General features: G+C 40.2%; 1 protein-coding gene across 15 annotated transcripts in view; it reads right to left on the minus strand.

Annotated features, from left to right (window-relative positions):
- MACF1 (microtubule actin crosslinking factor 1) overlaps nt 1-16152 on the minus strand; it is a 331328-nt gene that overhangs the window by 134369 nt on the left and 180807 nt on the right. For all 15 annotated transcript variants that reach the window (XM_047871166.1, XM_047871165.1, XM_047871167.1 and 12 more), the window contains exons 19-28: nt 15405-15500; nt 13545-13670; nt 10868-11020; nt 9409-9563; nt 7908-8034; nt 7191-7374; nt 6596-6765; nt 2203-2381; nt 1416-1554; nt 699-892 (exon numbers count right to left, since the gene is read on the minus strand). In XM_047871166.1, coding sequence (XP_047727122.1) covers nt 699-892; nt 1416-1554; nt 2203-2381; nt 6596-6765; nt 7191-7374; nt 7908-8034; nt 9409-9563; nt 10868-11020; nt 13545-13670; nt 15405-15500 — 1523 coding nt within the window. The remainder of the gene's footprint in view (nt 1-698; nt 893-1415; nt 1555-2202; nt 2382-6595; nt 6766-7190; nt 7375-7907; nt 8035-9408; nt 9564-10867; nt 11021-13544; nt 13671-15404; nt 15501-16152) is intronic.

Here is a 16152-nt window from a genome sequence, read left to right on the forward strand (position 1 = left end):
GTACCACAGTTATGATTTAGGAATTGCTGTAAATTCTTGGGGAAAGATGGGTGAAAATACTAACTTCCAGTTAATTTCAGGAACAGTTTCTTATATCACTTTTGTGAGTCCAACCAGACTTGGGATAGTAATTCAATTACAGAGTATCAATCCAAACTTTTGAGTTACTATAACTCCTCCCTCTCTGTATTTGCCTATCCAGCCTAACCTCAGTAAGGTAATTTTGTCTTTCCTATTCAAATCAGACATCAGAAGCAGGACTTCAAGTAAAAGAAATAAAAACCACTGAATTAGCAAATGAAAGTGGAAGCAAGAAATTCTGCAAAGCTCCACTATGAAAAATGGCTCATAGTTGGATTCAAAACTAAAACAAGAACCAGAACTCAAGATCTAGCCTTGAGAAAAGATTATCACCCTTCCAGTTTATATCCCAAAACATCACTGTCGTCATGGCTTAACTAGATAAAAACTGGTACAGGAGAAGCATCGCTAACAGGACCATCACTGCTTCACCAAATGCAGCCTCAGGTCTGCTTTGGGGTTGATGGTCCCAATTTTCTGTCATTCATCTTGTCCAGAATTCATTTAATCTGTACCTTTCTCTATCACATCCTGCCTTTAAGTAAGAATGTACAGCTTTCTGTTTAAAACCTAGTCCCTGAATTCTAGTAAGAGAAAAGGGTGAGGTCACCACTCACCGGGTCTCGAGCTGGACAATGACCCGGTGCCAACGTTCCCGCAGCTGGGAGCCTTTCTCCTGACAGCGCTCCAAATCCAGGCTTCGCTCTGGAGTCAGACGACTCAGTTGTTCTGCCACTGCCTTGGCCTTGGCAATTTCCTCATCCAGGACTGTAAACACTGAATTCTTGTCCTTCACGTCACTAAGCCAGTGCTATAAAAGGACAAGTACAGCAACAGGTTAAATATATTCTGTGCCAAAAAGGACTCAGACTAAGGTAGCAAACAAGGACATAGCCTATAACTGGCTCCGCGTTGTATCTGGGATTCACAAGCCAAACTCTATAATGTTTGCGCTAGAAATGCCTCCACAGTCCTCATGCACACAGGGAGGCCAAGGGCAGGCAGTACATTACAGAGATGTGCAAAGAATTAGTGTTTGAAACTTGGCTATCTAATTTAGAAGTGTAACTACTGATTGTATCTGATTTAGCTGTGATTTTACGGAAATCACAGGAAATAAAACAGAAAGGCAGTCATTTATTTCCCTTTCCAGCTAGATATTTTTCTCAGTCCCAACTTCTTTGGATCCACATTAAAATATATTAAATATGCTATCCTGCCCAGTTTAAATGCAAATTTAAATCACTGTCATGCTGTCCAAAATTGCATTTCTCTGCTAACCCAAAGCAATGGATATGTTAAGTCAAGCTCCTACGAAACTCAGAGCAACCAACCCGTAACGTAGACCGGTGAGACTCCAGAGCAGAGAGATCTGCTGGTACAGCTTCTTCTTGACTCAGCTTGATTTCATAACCTTTGACCAAGAGTTCAGCATCCTGGATGCTACGCACTATAACATCGATTGTCTTTAGCCTGTGAGGGGAAGGTCACCTTCGTTAACACACACATTTTAAGAGCTTGGCCACAGACTTGGAGCACTATAGAGAGGTTCACAAGATGTACTGCTAAAATCAGTTTTACCATTACTAGATGATGACAGGGTTTTATAAAAATAAGAAAGCATGATATATGTGCTGCCAATTTCAGCCAATTCAAAATAAAGTTCTAGGTGACACTGGGACACACACACATGTGGTGGACTCATGGGAGAAATGACATAAGGCCAGAAACCCACTCAACACTATGAAGAGTCTAAGATCTGTGACTCCTCAAGGTCATGGATGGATAGAGGGAAAATCTTCAAAGACTGTATTTAGCTTAACTGAAAATTTAAAATTTTCATTGTGTAGTGTCCCTTCTTTTTTTCAGAGCTATCTAACCAAAGAGAAATACTCCTAACAATGCAAATCCATCTCTCTTTCTGTATCACTGACATTTGTTTGCTGCACCCCAAGGAACCCACTCCAGTTACTTGGAGCGAAAGCCAAGGTCTCTCTTCATGGGTACATGCTCTTCAAGATCTGCAACCTCTCTGGATTGTTCGTGAAACACTCCAGGCACTTCCCCTTCTCATTCCAATGAAAGCATTGCCCTCTGGATCCAAACCTGCAGCCTACTCACTTATTCAGATAGACTGTGGAGAGACCATACACATGGTCCATTTTCTCCACCAGCAGATTGAGTTCTGAGCGCAGAGTTGGGACACTCGAACCAGATGGAGACTGATGGAGAAAGCTGTTGCATTTCGTGGAAACAGTATCCAAGTCTGACCTCAGTTGCTGTAAGTCCTCTTGGGTACGCTGTCAGGAATAGGACACACAATAAAGATGGAGACAGAATTGAACAAAGAAGTAATAGCAAAATACTGCAAACAAGCTAAATGCCCATATGTGGGAGACTAGTTGAATAAACTGTGAAACAGCACTGAAGGGGGAGAATGGGAAGAACACACACAAGTATTTCCTGAACACAGTATTTGGACTATAGACAAATGTGCAGGCTAAAGACAAAAGGAACCATAAATAAACACTGAACTCCAGTTGGTAGGTTTGTGGAATTTTTCTAGTAGCATTGACTCAGCAATTCTAAACCTACTCATCTCTACATGCTAGAACTGAGCAATAACATAAAGTAGGTTTCTCAGTCTTAGGGAAGGAAGTTACAAATATGGAAACGAGAAAAGTTAGAATGAGACCAAATGGAGACAGATACATATGAATTCACAGTTATGTCTGTGTGTGAGAGAGAAAAATTGATAGATAAATATATTGGTCTACATTTGTGATACATTTATGTGAATATATTGATACACACATCTATACACATATATGTGTATACATATAAGTATGCATGTGTGTAACATTGGGTGTGCCTATATGTGTGTGTGCATTATGCGTTTGTAAGTATGTGTTTTTCTAGCTCTATCTGCTGAGCAGGCCTAGAAACAATGACACCCCAATAATAATGAGCATGCTTATATGTAGATCTTGGTTTCTAAATAGCATTCTCTACCTAAAGGAAGCAGGACTCCTTGGACAAATGGCTGATTCCAGGGTTAGGGCTGGCAAAGGCAAGATGAACCTGAAATATCTCATTTTGTTAAGAAATAAGAAAGCACTCAAAGAATGGTGGGACATGTTAAAATGACATAGATACCAGCTTGAAGGGGCTCTCAATAGCCCCTTGAGAAATTCTGACATCAAAATAAAGACAGTAACAACTTACAAACCATTAACATAAGAATCCATAAGTCCATACTGACATAAAGAATGAAGAAAGGGGACACCTGGGATGCTTAGTCAGTTAAGCGTCCAATCCTTGGTTTTGGCTCAGGTCATGATCCCACAGTTTTTGAGACTGAGCCTCGCATCAGGCTCTACACTGACAGCAGGGAGCCTGCTTGGGATTCTCTCTCTCCCTCTCTTTCTGCCCCTCTCCCACTTGCTCTCTCTCTCAAATAAATAAATAACTTTATTTAAAAATTTTTTTAATGTTTATTTATTTTTGAGAGAGAGAGAGAGAGAGAGAGACCATAAGTGAGGGAGGGGCAGAGAGAGAGGGAGACACAGAATCCAAAGCAGGCTCCAGGCTTTGAACTGTCAGCACAGAGCCCAACGTGGGGCTCAAACTCACAAACGCAAGATCATGACCTGAGCCGAAGTTGTATGCCCAACCGACTAAGCCACCCAGGCACCCCAATAAATAACTTTTAAAAAAGGAAGAGAGGAGGGCATAGAATAGAAATTTTAAAACGTAAAAGGAACAACAGAATTAGATAACCACCTTTTGGCAATAGTCATACTAATAATTAATTCAGTCAAGAATCAACACTAGTTGCTAAAAAACTAGTTGGTGAAAGTGTGATGTAAAACAAGATATTTACATGGTCTCCAAGTATCCCCCCACAACATGCGTAGTAATTACAAAGGGGAAAAGAGCAACAAGCAATACAAGTTATCACCAGTAATGGGACAAATCAACATCACATGCTTCCTGATATCATGTGCTGAGGACACACAATCATTTCTGTGGTATTCCTGCCAAAAATGTGTAACCTATATCTAATCATGAAGAAACCTCAGATAAACACAAAGAAAAGAATAGCCTACAAAATAAATGACCTGCACTCTTCAAAACGTTAGGGGTGGGGTTGGCGCGCCTGGGTTTGCTCAGTTGGCTAAGCATCTGACATTGGATGAGGTCATGATCTCACATTCCATGAACTTAAGCCCCTCATGGGGATCTCTGCTGTCAGTGCAGAGTCCACTTTGGATACTGTGTCCCTCTCTCTCTGCCCCTCCCCCACCTGCATGTGCATGCAGGCACACTCGAAAATAAACATTTAAAAAAATGTTAGGGTCATGAAAGATGATTAAAAAGTTGAGAAATTATTTCAGTTTAAGGAAATTTAAAGAGACACAGCAACTAAACACAATGTGTGATAGGTACTGGATTGAGTCCTATACTAAAAATTTGGAGGGGGTGGAGAATACCCAAAAAAGGCATTATTAAGTCAACTGATGACATTTTAATAAAGTCTTAGATAACAGCATTATATGAATGTTCATTTCCTGATTTTAATCATTGTCCTTTGGTTACATAAGGGACTCTCCTTGATTTTTGAAAATGCACACTAAAGTATTTAGGGGTAAAAATGTATCATGTACAGAACTCACTCTAAAAAGAAGAAAAAGATTATTTAAAAAAATTTTTTTAGGGGCGCCTGGGTGGCGCAGTCGGTTAAGCGTCCGACTTCAGCCAGGTCACGATCTCGCGGTCCGTGAGTTCGAGCCCCGCGTCAAGCTCTGGGCTGATGGCTCAGAGCCTGGAGCCTGTTTCCGATTCTGTGTCTCCCTCTCTCTCTGCCCCTCCCCCGTTCATGCTCTGTCTCTCTCTGTCCCAAAAATAAATAAAACGTTGAAAAAATAAAAAATAAAAAATAAAAAAAATTTAAAAAATAAAAAAATTTTTTTAATGTTTATTTATTTTTGAGAGAGACAGACAGCGCAAATGGGGAAGCAGCAGATAGAGAGGGAGACACAGAATCTGAAGCAGGCTCCAGGATTTGAGCTGTCAGCACAGAACCCGACACGGAGCTTGAATTCACGAACCGCGAGATCATGACCTGAGCTGAAGTCAGATGCTCAACTGACTGAGTCATCCAGGCACTCCAAAAAAGATTATTATGATGTATACATATGTAAAAAAAAAAAATGACAAAGCAAATACAGAAAAATGTCAACATTTGGGGAATCCAGGTGAAGGCTATATGAGAAAAGAAAATTTCTGTATAATGAAACTACTTCAAAATAAAAAGTTAATGGAAAAAAAAAGGAAGATCCTTTAGAAGAGCTGAATATTAACATTTCTTAGAATGTTCTATTTTGCTGGGACAAACAGATTTCAGGTGACTACAGAAAACTAGTAAGTTTCAATATGAAAATTACAGGTTTATATGATATGCTTCATTCAGGCATATTAGATCCTTCTTGGCCACTGAAAATTACACTGCCCACTCATCCTCTTCTTTACGCTTTGGAATAATTGAGAAGGGTAAGAAAAATCACTCCTAATTTAGCCAGTCCTTTCCATTCCTTCAGACTCCCAGGTCAAATCTAATATTCTTTTTTTTTTTTTTTTTAATTTTTAAATGCTTATTTAGTTTTGAGACAGAGACAGAGCACAAGCAGGGTAGGGGCAGAGAGAGAGGGAGACACAGAATCTGAAGCAGGCTCCAGGCTCTGAGCTGTTGGCACAGAGTCCGATGCAGCGCTCGAACCCACGAATGGTGAGATCATGACCTGTGCTGAAGTCTGATGTTTAACCGACTGAGCCACCCAGGCACACCCTATACTCTTTAAAGAGCTCTCATACCATCCCAAGTAGAAATGGTCTAATAATACTCAAACTTCCTATAGCAATGTTTGCTTAGAAATCTGTAAATATCCTAGGTACTATCTTATGACATCTCTTATACTCAAGTTTCTAATTGTGACTTCAACCTTTTATTCTTCTTTAAACTATGCTATAAGCCCAAAGCAAGGACTTTGGCTTACTGTCTTTACATACCTATGAGCACATAGCAAAACAATTAATATTTGCTGCTTTTACTTCAGAAACACTGCCCTACATTTTGATGGCATTTTACTTTTTCAGGAAACTCATTATAGTTAAGTACTATATCACTTAACTTCCAAAGTTTTCCAAAACTTTGAGCAGACAGTAACATCTCTACTACGCAGTCTTAAAATATGTAGCCCAAATGCAGTGCTTAGAACAATTTGCCAGTTTGCCTTCCCAAGTGTGTAGAAAACTAATCAACATTCAGCGACACACTGGGAGTTGAAATCATTCTTTGCCACAGGTAAAGGCATTTATAGGCTGCAGGGAAGGACTCTTGAGAAGGAATGCCATGAGTCTATTGTTTTATGTCTTAGGCTCCATATTGTCTTGACACCCATTCACTCTGAAAACATGTGCACTGCAGGCAGCACCCACCTTGCTCGATGCTTACCTCTTGCTCTGCGATCCTTAATGCACTATCCTGCCGGGCATCTTTGTCAGTCCTAGAACTGGCTGGAGACTGAATTCGTTTGATCAGCCGCTGTTCACACTCCTCCAGGCGTAGTCGGATATTCTTCAGCTCTGAAATGTACGTCTTGGCCACAGTTTCTTCTTTGTCCTCTGTGAATGCACAAGTACAGAATACCATTAACCACCACAACAGAAATCAACAAACCTGAGAATAATAGATTCACCCTCAGACAGAGGGCAACAGGCCTGATATTCCACAAATGAAAGTAAGGCCTTCCTTACATGGGGGGAAGCTTCTGCCTGATCCTAAATTCCCTGCATTATACACTCATCATTAAGGATCTAAACATGTTATCTCCACAAGAAAATGTGACAGGCTGATAAGCAATGACAAATAAGGCCTCTTCTTCCATGATCTAATTTTCAGAATTCATCTCTATAAGTTTTTCCCTATCTCAAGTTTTTAGCAATTCAAATGGTAAAAAGGTGGTACTTTCTAGTCTATATGAAGGGTCCAGCAGCACCCTTCAGGGCTCTCATTCCACCATTCCTCTCCCTCTTGCCAAGGCACACACCATTCTCTATGGACTTCATCAGGTGCTGGAAGTGGGTTTTACAAGCCTCCACCTCCTCTTCCAAGCGCAAACGATCAGCCACTGAGAAGAGCAGAGAGTCACGGCTATCCTGCAGAAAGTCTTCATAGTGGGCCTGGAGGTTCTTCATAACCTGGTGGCACTCCCCTGGTGCTGAGGCTCGAAGCTAAAGAGAGACACAGAGAGAAGGAAATAAAAGAAATTTCAACAGAATGGGAACATAATACCTTCTCCCTTTTTCCTTTTTATTGATGTTTAATATATAGACAAATCAGCTGCACATACCGTAACTGCATTTGTTTTTTCACAAAAAGAACTTGTCCATGTCATTGGCATTCAGATCAAGAAATGATATTACTAGCACCCCAGAAGCACCCACTGTGCCCTATTGTACACAACCCTGACTAATGGTTAATTCACCATTATTCCTGTACAACATACATTTATACAAGAGCTGCAGAGTGAGAAGAAGTCTTTAGTTGGCCAAGAAAACAGGAGATCTTGTTTGTTTTCATCAGGAATTTCCTTAACCATTCAGGCTGCTGTTTTTCGTTCCTAGGACCCCCTAATTCTGAAACATCCCTGACTCCACTTTACTCCCTTTGGGTGGGCAGGAGTCTTACAGTAATGAAAAAAAGTTCCTTCTGAAAAAAGCTTGCCAATAGGATGTGAGCCTGAGGGAAGGCTTTTCACAATTACCTTTTCCAGGTTCCAGGTCTTTACAAGGTCAAGGTCCTTCCGCAGATAGTTCCAGGAAATAAGGCTTTTGGTGTTAACATGTAGCTGATGCCAAAGGGCCATCACTTTCTGGTAAGACTGTTCGACCCTAGAAACAATAGAGAAGCTGGCTGTGGCTATTCTAAAACCTGAGCTCCACATTAGAGACCTTTCAGGGCGAAAATGTGATTGTCTTAGCAGAACTGGATTTATATGCTGAGCAGAGAAAGGCAAGTAATCAAATACTAACAACACAGCAATCTTTAGAACCAAATTAATTGACATAGTCAAACAATTTGGACTTACAATGGTATTATGAATATGATGTCAGCATGTTTAGCAGTCTTATAAATGTTACCTGTATATATAATGATCACGAGAAGTCAGAGAGAGGGTACACCCGTGAAGGTAAGTAATATAGAAAAGTAGAGATAAAATAACCCCATTTGGAATTGTTGAAAAACGACAATCCATATCAATGCTTAAAAATACATTACTGGGTCTATATATTCACAAAACTGCTAAAATGTTTAAAAGTTAAGAACAACTTAAAAAGTTATCTGGCATATTAAAAACAAAAAACAAAAAAAGAACTGCAGTGTGAAGGACCGGAGAAGTTTTTTTCTAAAGCATCCTGTGCCTGATTCAATCTCAACTTCTGGAAGACTTACAGACTCTAAACTCTCACATACACAGACATATTCAACACACACATTACCTTGAATTTCAAATTAAGAAATGTGACATATAAGAATAAGATAGAAAATTAGAAGCCAGGACTTCACTTAAATAGGAGACTTTAAACCCATTTAGTTTATCTGCTCCCTCTCCAAAAAACCCATTAAAATTTCAGTGACGTCAAAATAAAGGATTGAAAATAGCGAGCTTAGGAAATTAGAATTCTGGGGTGGGGGAGGGAATAGTTGGTTTTTATTACAAGCTTCATGGTGTAATTCAGCTTTTAAAAATATGTATGTAGGGGCGCCTGGGTGGCTCAGTTACTTGAACGTCTGACTCTTGGTTTTGGCTCAGGTCATGATCTCACAGTTTGTGAGTCTGAGCCCCACCATCAGGCTCTGTGCTGATGGCATGGAGCCTGCTTGGGATTCTCTCTCCCTCCCTCTCTGCCCCTCCCTGGTTCTCTCTGTCTCTTTCTCAAAATAAATGAATAAACTTAAAAAAATATGTATGTATGTTACTTTAATAAAATATAAAGAAAATTAACTGTCACTACAAAAATCAATCTGAGAGTTAACTGTTTATGATCAAGAATGATCACCGAATTGAACATAAGCATTTACTGAAAACCTACCATGTAGCTGCAAGCACAAGACTTGCTATCTTAATAGTAAGTCTTTCCCAAAAGAAACTTTAAAACTTGGCTGCTCTGTTTAAGATTGCAAATGCAGATTCATCCCTCCATCAATTCACTCAAGCCAAGCAGCACATGTGGCAGTCCAGAGTGGCCCCTGAACCAAGTTACCTGCTGGCCATCTCAATGGCATCCTTATTGGGTGAGGGGATAAGGAAACAGACCGATGGCACCATCGCCTCATTCCCTGTGGGGCTGATCACTTTCCACTTGGTCCTCTGCGAATTATCTTCCAACACACACTCATCATTCTTGCAAATGGTGATCTGAAGAGACAAACTTGTAAGTTATTGCTAGTGGATAAACCGACAACCTGTATGATGTGGTGCCTGACCCCAAAGCTATGAAATCCTTAAGAAAAAAATCATTTTGGAGATCTGACATCCCTTAGTGAGGGTTCCTGATTTTGATGAAAAGATAACCTTATATAAATATACAACACAGGAAAGGTTGAGACATCAAAGAAATCAAGGAAGCAAGTGTCTGTTAAATGTTTATTACAGGTCAAGTAACCTAGTATATGAAAGTTCTAAGGAGACTGTCTTAAGACCTCCAGAAACAATCTCTCTGCATCTACAGCCATTAGGGCAAAGGTTAAAGGGACATGAATAATCACAACTTTGCTTTTGTGATACTTCCCTCTTCCTCCCTTCTTGTCATCCCACTCAAATCCCTTGAAAAGGCTTAAGCATTTTGGAATCATCAATTCTTTCTCTTGGGAGACAAGGAACCAACATCCTCATCCCTATTTTATAGACAGAAATACTGAGACACAGAAAAGTGCCAGAGAAGTTCATTCTTACGCATTACAAATATTTACTGAGCCTATTATGTGCCTGGAATTTTGCTGGGCCACTGGATGTAAGAATGGTAAGATGGTAAACTAACAAACATGGCTGATATTCCTCATATTCTGGTGGGGGTAAGAGTTATAATACTGTATGTCAAATGCAATTTACCAGGGAATGCATGGAAGGGACATGACCCAGTCTTGCCTAGAAAGGTAAAGAAGGATTATTCAGGACCTTGAAGCCACATTAAGGAATTTAGGCCATCTAAATAGAACTAGGGAATTGTTCTTTTTTTTTTTTTTTTTTTTTTAAGATCATTCTGGTAGAAGAATAGAGAATGCATTGATTGGGGAGGCTGATGCCATTATTCAAGTGAAAGAAATTATGGTCTAAATCAGGGTAGAAGCCGCAGGGACAGAAAGAAGTATATCTAATCTAAGGGATATTTATTTGCAAGTTGGTATTGATTTGGTATGGCTACTAGTTGTGGGGTATAAGAGAGGAAAAGCCAAAGATATGGCTCAGGGGCTACAAAGTATCATTTCTGACATCACTTAGGAAATCGGGTGGATGATGATACCAATCACAGAGGCAGGGAGCAGGTCAAGATTATAGAGTTTGGGCTTTTTTTTTTTTCCTTTTTTAAAAGAATGTTTAAGTTCTAATGAAAAAATCAAAAATCTGTAACATTAGACCTTTCTCTATCACACCCTAAACTGAAGGTTTTGCTTCTCCCTCCCTTCCTTCTGGAGCCAGAGGTACCCTTTCCACCTCCTCACCTCTATCTGCCGATAGTCACAGATGGCCTTCACAGAAATGGTACTCTTTAGCACGTGGTCAGGACTGCGTGGCTTTAGCTGAACAATGGTTTTTGATCTCCCAACAAGACTGGCAACGGAACTCTTGGACTGTATAAGCTGCTCCTTTTCATCCTACAAAGTGAGAAGAAACACAAAAAAGACATTAATGCTGCTACTCAGGGTGACTGAGCCAACAAAGAAAACTGAGTGCTCCACTCCCTCAGAGAATGTCATTTCTCAGTTAAGTAGGGATCCTTGGTGGAGCCATCTTAGAAACACAAAGATAAAGAAAAAAGGAGAGGATATTTGTCTTCTACCAAGTGCTTTTATACTCAAATTGTTCAGCTTTCTCCCTGTGCCCTTTCCAATGAATCATGAAGCCACATGCAAAAGTAATGAAAACACAAAAACAAACAAAAAAAAGAACTGCCAGCTGCCAAATACAGCTACACACAGCTAACAAGGGATTTCCCCAAATAAGGTTCAGAAAGCATGGAAATTTAAAAACAATAATAACAACATTGCTGTCGCTATTATTATTATTCGCTTTCTTACTGGCAGAAGCCAGTTCTTGCCTTCTGCTTAGGAGAAGCTAGAATTGTGCTCTTTAAAGAATTTTTAAATAATCATACCTCCCAAGCTCTACTACTAATATTTCACTTTCTTAAATTGAGTCAAACTTTCTAGAGAAAGATCTTAGCTCTTCCACCAACAGTTTATAAAGCAATGCTGTTGGTGGAGACACGACAAATGATTCAGGGTTTACCTTTTAGGGTCTTGCTGTGCCATGCTCATGTAAATTTGAATGGTTTGAAAGAAGTATCATGCAAAATTGAAACTCTCAAGTCTCCGCAAACCCAATTATCTTAAAAACTAATGAACTTCCTGTCCACAAAATTGGTAGCAATGTACTACCAATTGTGTTAGAGAGTAAAAGATAACTTTCATGTATTACCAGGATGTGTCAAGCCCATTTTGAGGTATATAAAGTCCTTAGAAGAGGACTTTCTTAGGATGGAAGTAGATGTGATGAGAGTAAAGAGTTAATAATGTTAAGAAATGCCATTAAAGAATTAAGAATATGCAAGTAAAGAAAAAGAAATGCTTAAATAAACTACCTGTGCCTGTCCCCGGGAGCATGATTGGAAGAAATACAACTTTAACTTATTAGTTAAGAAAGAGGAATGGAATATATCAGGGAGACAGCCACACTGTTCCGTACTTGACAGCTGGTCTACCCATTTCCGTTTCCTTGCAATAAAGATGTCAATTTCTGTCTAACCCACAGCCAAACATCTCAAGCTCCAGAGACCAAGTGCTCAGCGTGGTAAAAGTTCTGAAAAGAACCAGAAGCCATGACAGATGCTCCCGAACCTGACGGACAAGCTGAGGAAAAGCTGAGGAGCAGACCCAGGTGACTTCATGCCCAGATGACGCCGCCAACCCGATGCCCCTGACCTGGAGAGGAGGGAACAGAGCAGCGACCCTCGAGAAGAGAAGATATGACAACAATTGCAGAGAAGTTACCCTAAGACAGGAAGGTACTCTGTGGAAGGGAGGAGATAATAGCCAAGGATTATTATATTCCTCCTTCAAACTTGAAGTACCTCCAAGAGAGACATTCTAGAGACAACATCTAAAAAGTCAGGCTTTTACCCTTCATTCCAAGTTCATTAAATTAACAGATTATTGGCCCGGGTAAAACACTGAATGTGAACCCATTCATAGGTTAATAATACCTGAAAGTGTAAAAATAAATCGATAAATAATCAACTAATGTTCACAAATACCCAACTTTCACCTACAAAAATGTTTTGGGTTCTCTGGTTCTCTTATTTATAATTTTCTACTGAAATGTGGGAATCCTCTGGCTTCTCATATAGAAAAAATAATTTCCCTATTACACTCTTCTATCTTAATTTGGGACATAGCTGGGGCCTTGTCCTGCCAACTCTGTGTAATATGCATTCAATACACGTAAACACTCCTGCTCTGATTTTATTATCAGCATTTCTGAAAGAATAATTCATTGGAGAAAATGAATATAAAACTGATTTGGAGTAAATACCGGATGCAAAAACATTTTCTCAAAGTTAATACTGCTACATAAATTGGACAAATATTGCATTATATCTACATAAGATTTTAACGTCATCCTTAATTAAAATCAATATTCTAATACCTCATTTTGGCAAAACAAAATTACCACAGAGGAAAAATTTGGCTCAGGTCTAGTTCATTGGTTTGGTTTTGTTTTAATTCTCTTTGCATGAGAGAGTGAAAAAAGAATTTGATGTCAGTCACCTAATCCCCTTCAACACTATTTTTCATGCTTTACACCTCATCTTTGGTCCCAACTTTTGAATTAAAATAGGAACAATGCAAAGACAAGCATAGTGGGCACTAAGTGGCTCAGGGGAAGAGGACTAGGCCTTTACTTCAATAGCATACCCAAAGGAATCTTATCAGCAACTTCTTTAAGGACAGAAAAGAAAAAAAAGAATAAGAACAAACTGGGATTAAACTTTATTTGAATGTGAGCCACATTTTATAACACTGACCCATTACCCTACAGCTTTCAAGGATATAAACAGCAGCAGCTGATATGGTTTACTCTGTTTCTCAGGAGTAATCATCCCTCTGAGGCAACACCCACCATGGAGTCCTGGAGCAGGTCCTCGAGACGAGATAAGCTGGTATTGTGGTCACAGGAATATTTTCTTTTGATGGAGTCTTGGAGGTTCCTCAAGAATGACTCCAGGTCCCGTGCATCACTGAAGAACTGTGAGGATAGGAACGGGATCTCAGGCTCAACACATCACGACACACAGATGTTAACCAAGAAAAAGCAATCTCACTGTAATTACTCTCCTGGATTGATGACACTTCATTACAAAATCCGCACGAGTGGAAACTGAGGGCTTAAAACACCACATCTGGGAAAATATTAGTGATGACAACCACAAAGCCTATTTAACCCTAGAGAAAAGTCAGTCAGCTTTGCCTTCTCAGAAACACTGCTAGTGAGGACACTTGGCTGTGAGGTAAGCGTGTCATGAAAAGCCTAGAGGTTGAGTGATCAAACGGTCCAATTCACTGATAAGATTACAAAATGATTAGCGAGATTATTTAATTTAGGGCAAACCCAAACAGAGGCAACGGCTTATTTCCTCCTCCCATCCTCATCTGAAAATAAGGAGTATGTTCTTGATCTTGTGATAGACTGAAGAAAGAAAAATGGTCCTGGGATTTTACAGCTTCACCCATCAAGAGGGAGGGTCTACGTCTTCCCTTGAAGCCGGCCCAGGTACATGACTTGCTTTGGTCAATGATATAATAAATGTGACAGCAGAAAAAAGGGCTTGTGTACTGGGGCTCACTCTCTCTGGTCGTTTGTGGGACAAACGTGAAGAAGCCTAGGCTAGCCTAACAGATGTCATGGCCTTGTACCCCATCACCCCCACCAACTATCAGACGTGGAAGTGATGCCATTTGCAACCAACCAGCCCCTAGCCTGCCTGCCAGTTGCCTGCAGCCATCCACAGGCTAAGCAAGATAAGAAAATCATCTTTTCTTCTCAAAAAATTAAAAATAGAACTATCCTACGACCCAGCAATTGCACTACTAGGTATTTATCCAAGGGTTACAGGTATGCTGTTTCGAAGGAGCACATGCACCCCAATGTTTATAGCATCACTACCAACAATAGCCAAAGTATGGAAAGAGCCCAAATGTCCATCAATGGATGAATGGATAAAGAGGATGTGGTGTATGTATGTATACACACACACACACACACACACACACACACACACACACGAGTGTTACTCGGCAATCACAAAGAATGAAATCTTGCCATTTGCAACTACATGGATGGAACTAGAGGGTATTACGCTAAGCAAAATTAGAGAAAAACAAATATCATATGACTTCACTCATATGAGGTCTTTAAGAGACAAAACAGATGAACATAAGGGAAGGGAAGCAAAAATAATACAAAAACAGGGAGGGGGACAAAATAGAAGAGGCTCTTAAATATGGAGAACAAACAGAGGGTTGCTGCATGGGTTGTGGGAGGCGGGATGGGCTAAATGGGGAAGGGGCATTAAGGAATCTACTCCTGAAATCATTGTTGCACTACATGCTAACTAACTTGGATGTAAATTTAAAAATAAATAAATAAATACATAAAATAAGAATATCATCTTTTCTCATCTCAACTGAGCCTAGCCCAAATCACCAAACCACAGAGTCAAGAACTAACTGAAGGATTACAGTTTTAAGCAGCTGTGCTCTGGGAGTGATGGTTTACACAGTAAAGTGTGGTTTAACTGATATAGATGTGTTTTTCACCCTACCTTTTCCATGTGCAGGCTTGTGTGGACACACAGGCACATACAATTGCTTGCCTGAATGGAAAAGGGTATTCTCCTCATCTCTGATGCTCATGCGTGCGCACGTGTGCACGCACACACACACACACACACACACGCACACAAACACAAAGTTCACATACCTGAAAATAAGCAGTATTCTCTTTTACATGCTGCTCAACACACAAGCATAGCTGCTTCATCCACTGCAACTGGGACTGGACGGCAGCGCTGTAAGCCTGCAAGAGTCAAGCACACGCACAGAAGGGCAGGGGTTTAGCAACATACATGTGCAATGCTCTCTTCCAAGTCCAACTCTGCTAATGACAGGCCAACAGAAGATACATGGAGATGCTTGACAGGCATCTGCGGAGTGCTTCCCATGAGAAACAGGCTTGTCTTTCATCCAACATAGGTTACATAGAAAAGGCCTCTTCCACACTCAATTGCAGCTATAGCTGACCCTTGAACAATGGAGGGGATGGGGGCACCAAACCCCTGTGCAGTTGGAAATCCACACATGACTTTTGACTCCCCAGAAACTTAAGTGGTAATAGCTTACTGTTGACTGGAGGCCTTACTGATAACGTGAACAGTCAACAAACACATATTTTGTATGTTACATGTACATATACTGTATATATACTATATGTTTACAACGAAGTAAGCTACAGCATAGAAAATGTTACTAAAAAAATCATAAGGAAAAGAAAATACATTTACAGTATCCTACAGTATTTAGAAAACAAATCCGCATATAAGAGGGCTACGCAGTTCAAACCCATGTTGTTCAAGGGTCACCTGTAAGTGATCAGCAAAACCTGCGCGTGAATAAATCCCTCCCAGATTCCCCCACTCTCTCTCTCTCCTCTGGGCAAAGGCACCACACCA

Source organism: Prionailurus viverrinus, chromosome C1 (genome assembly GCF_022837055.1).
Source record: "Prionailurus viverrinus isolate Anna chromosome C1, UM_Priviv_1.0, whole genome shotgun sequence".
In the NCBI taxonomy this organism is placed as follows: Eukaryota; Metazoa; Chordata; class Mammalia; order Carnivora; family Felidae; genus Prionailurus; species Prionailurus viverrinus.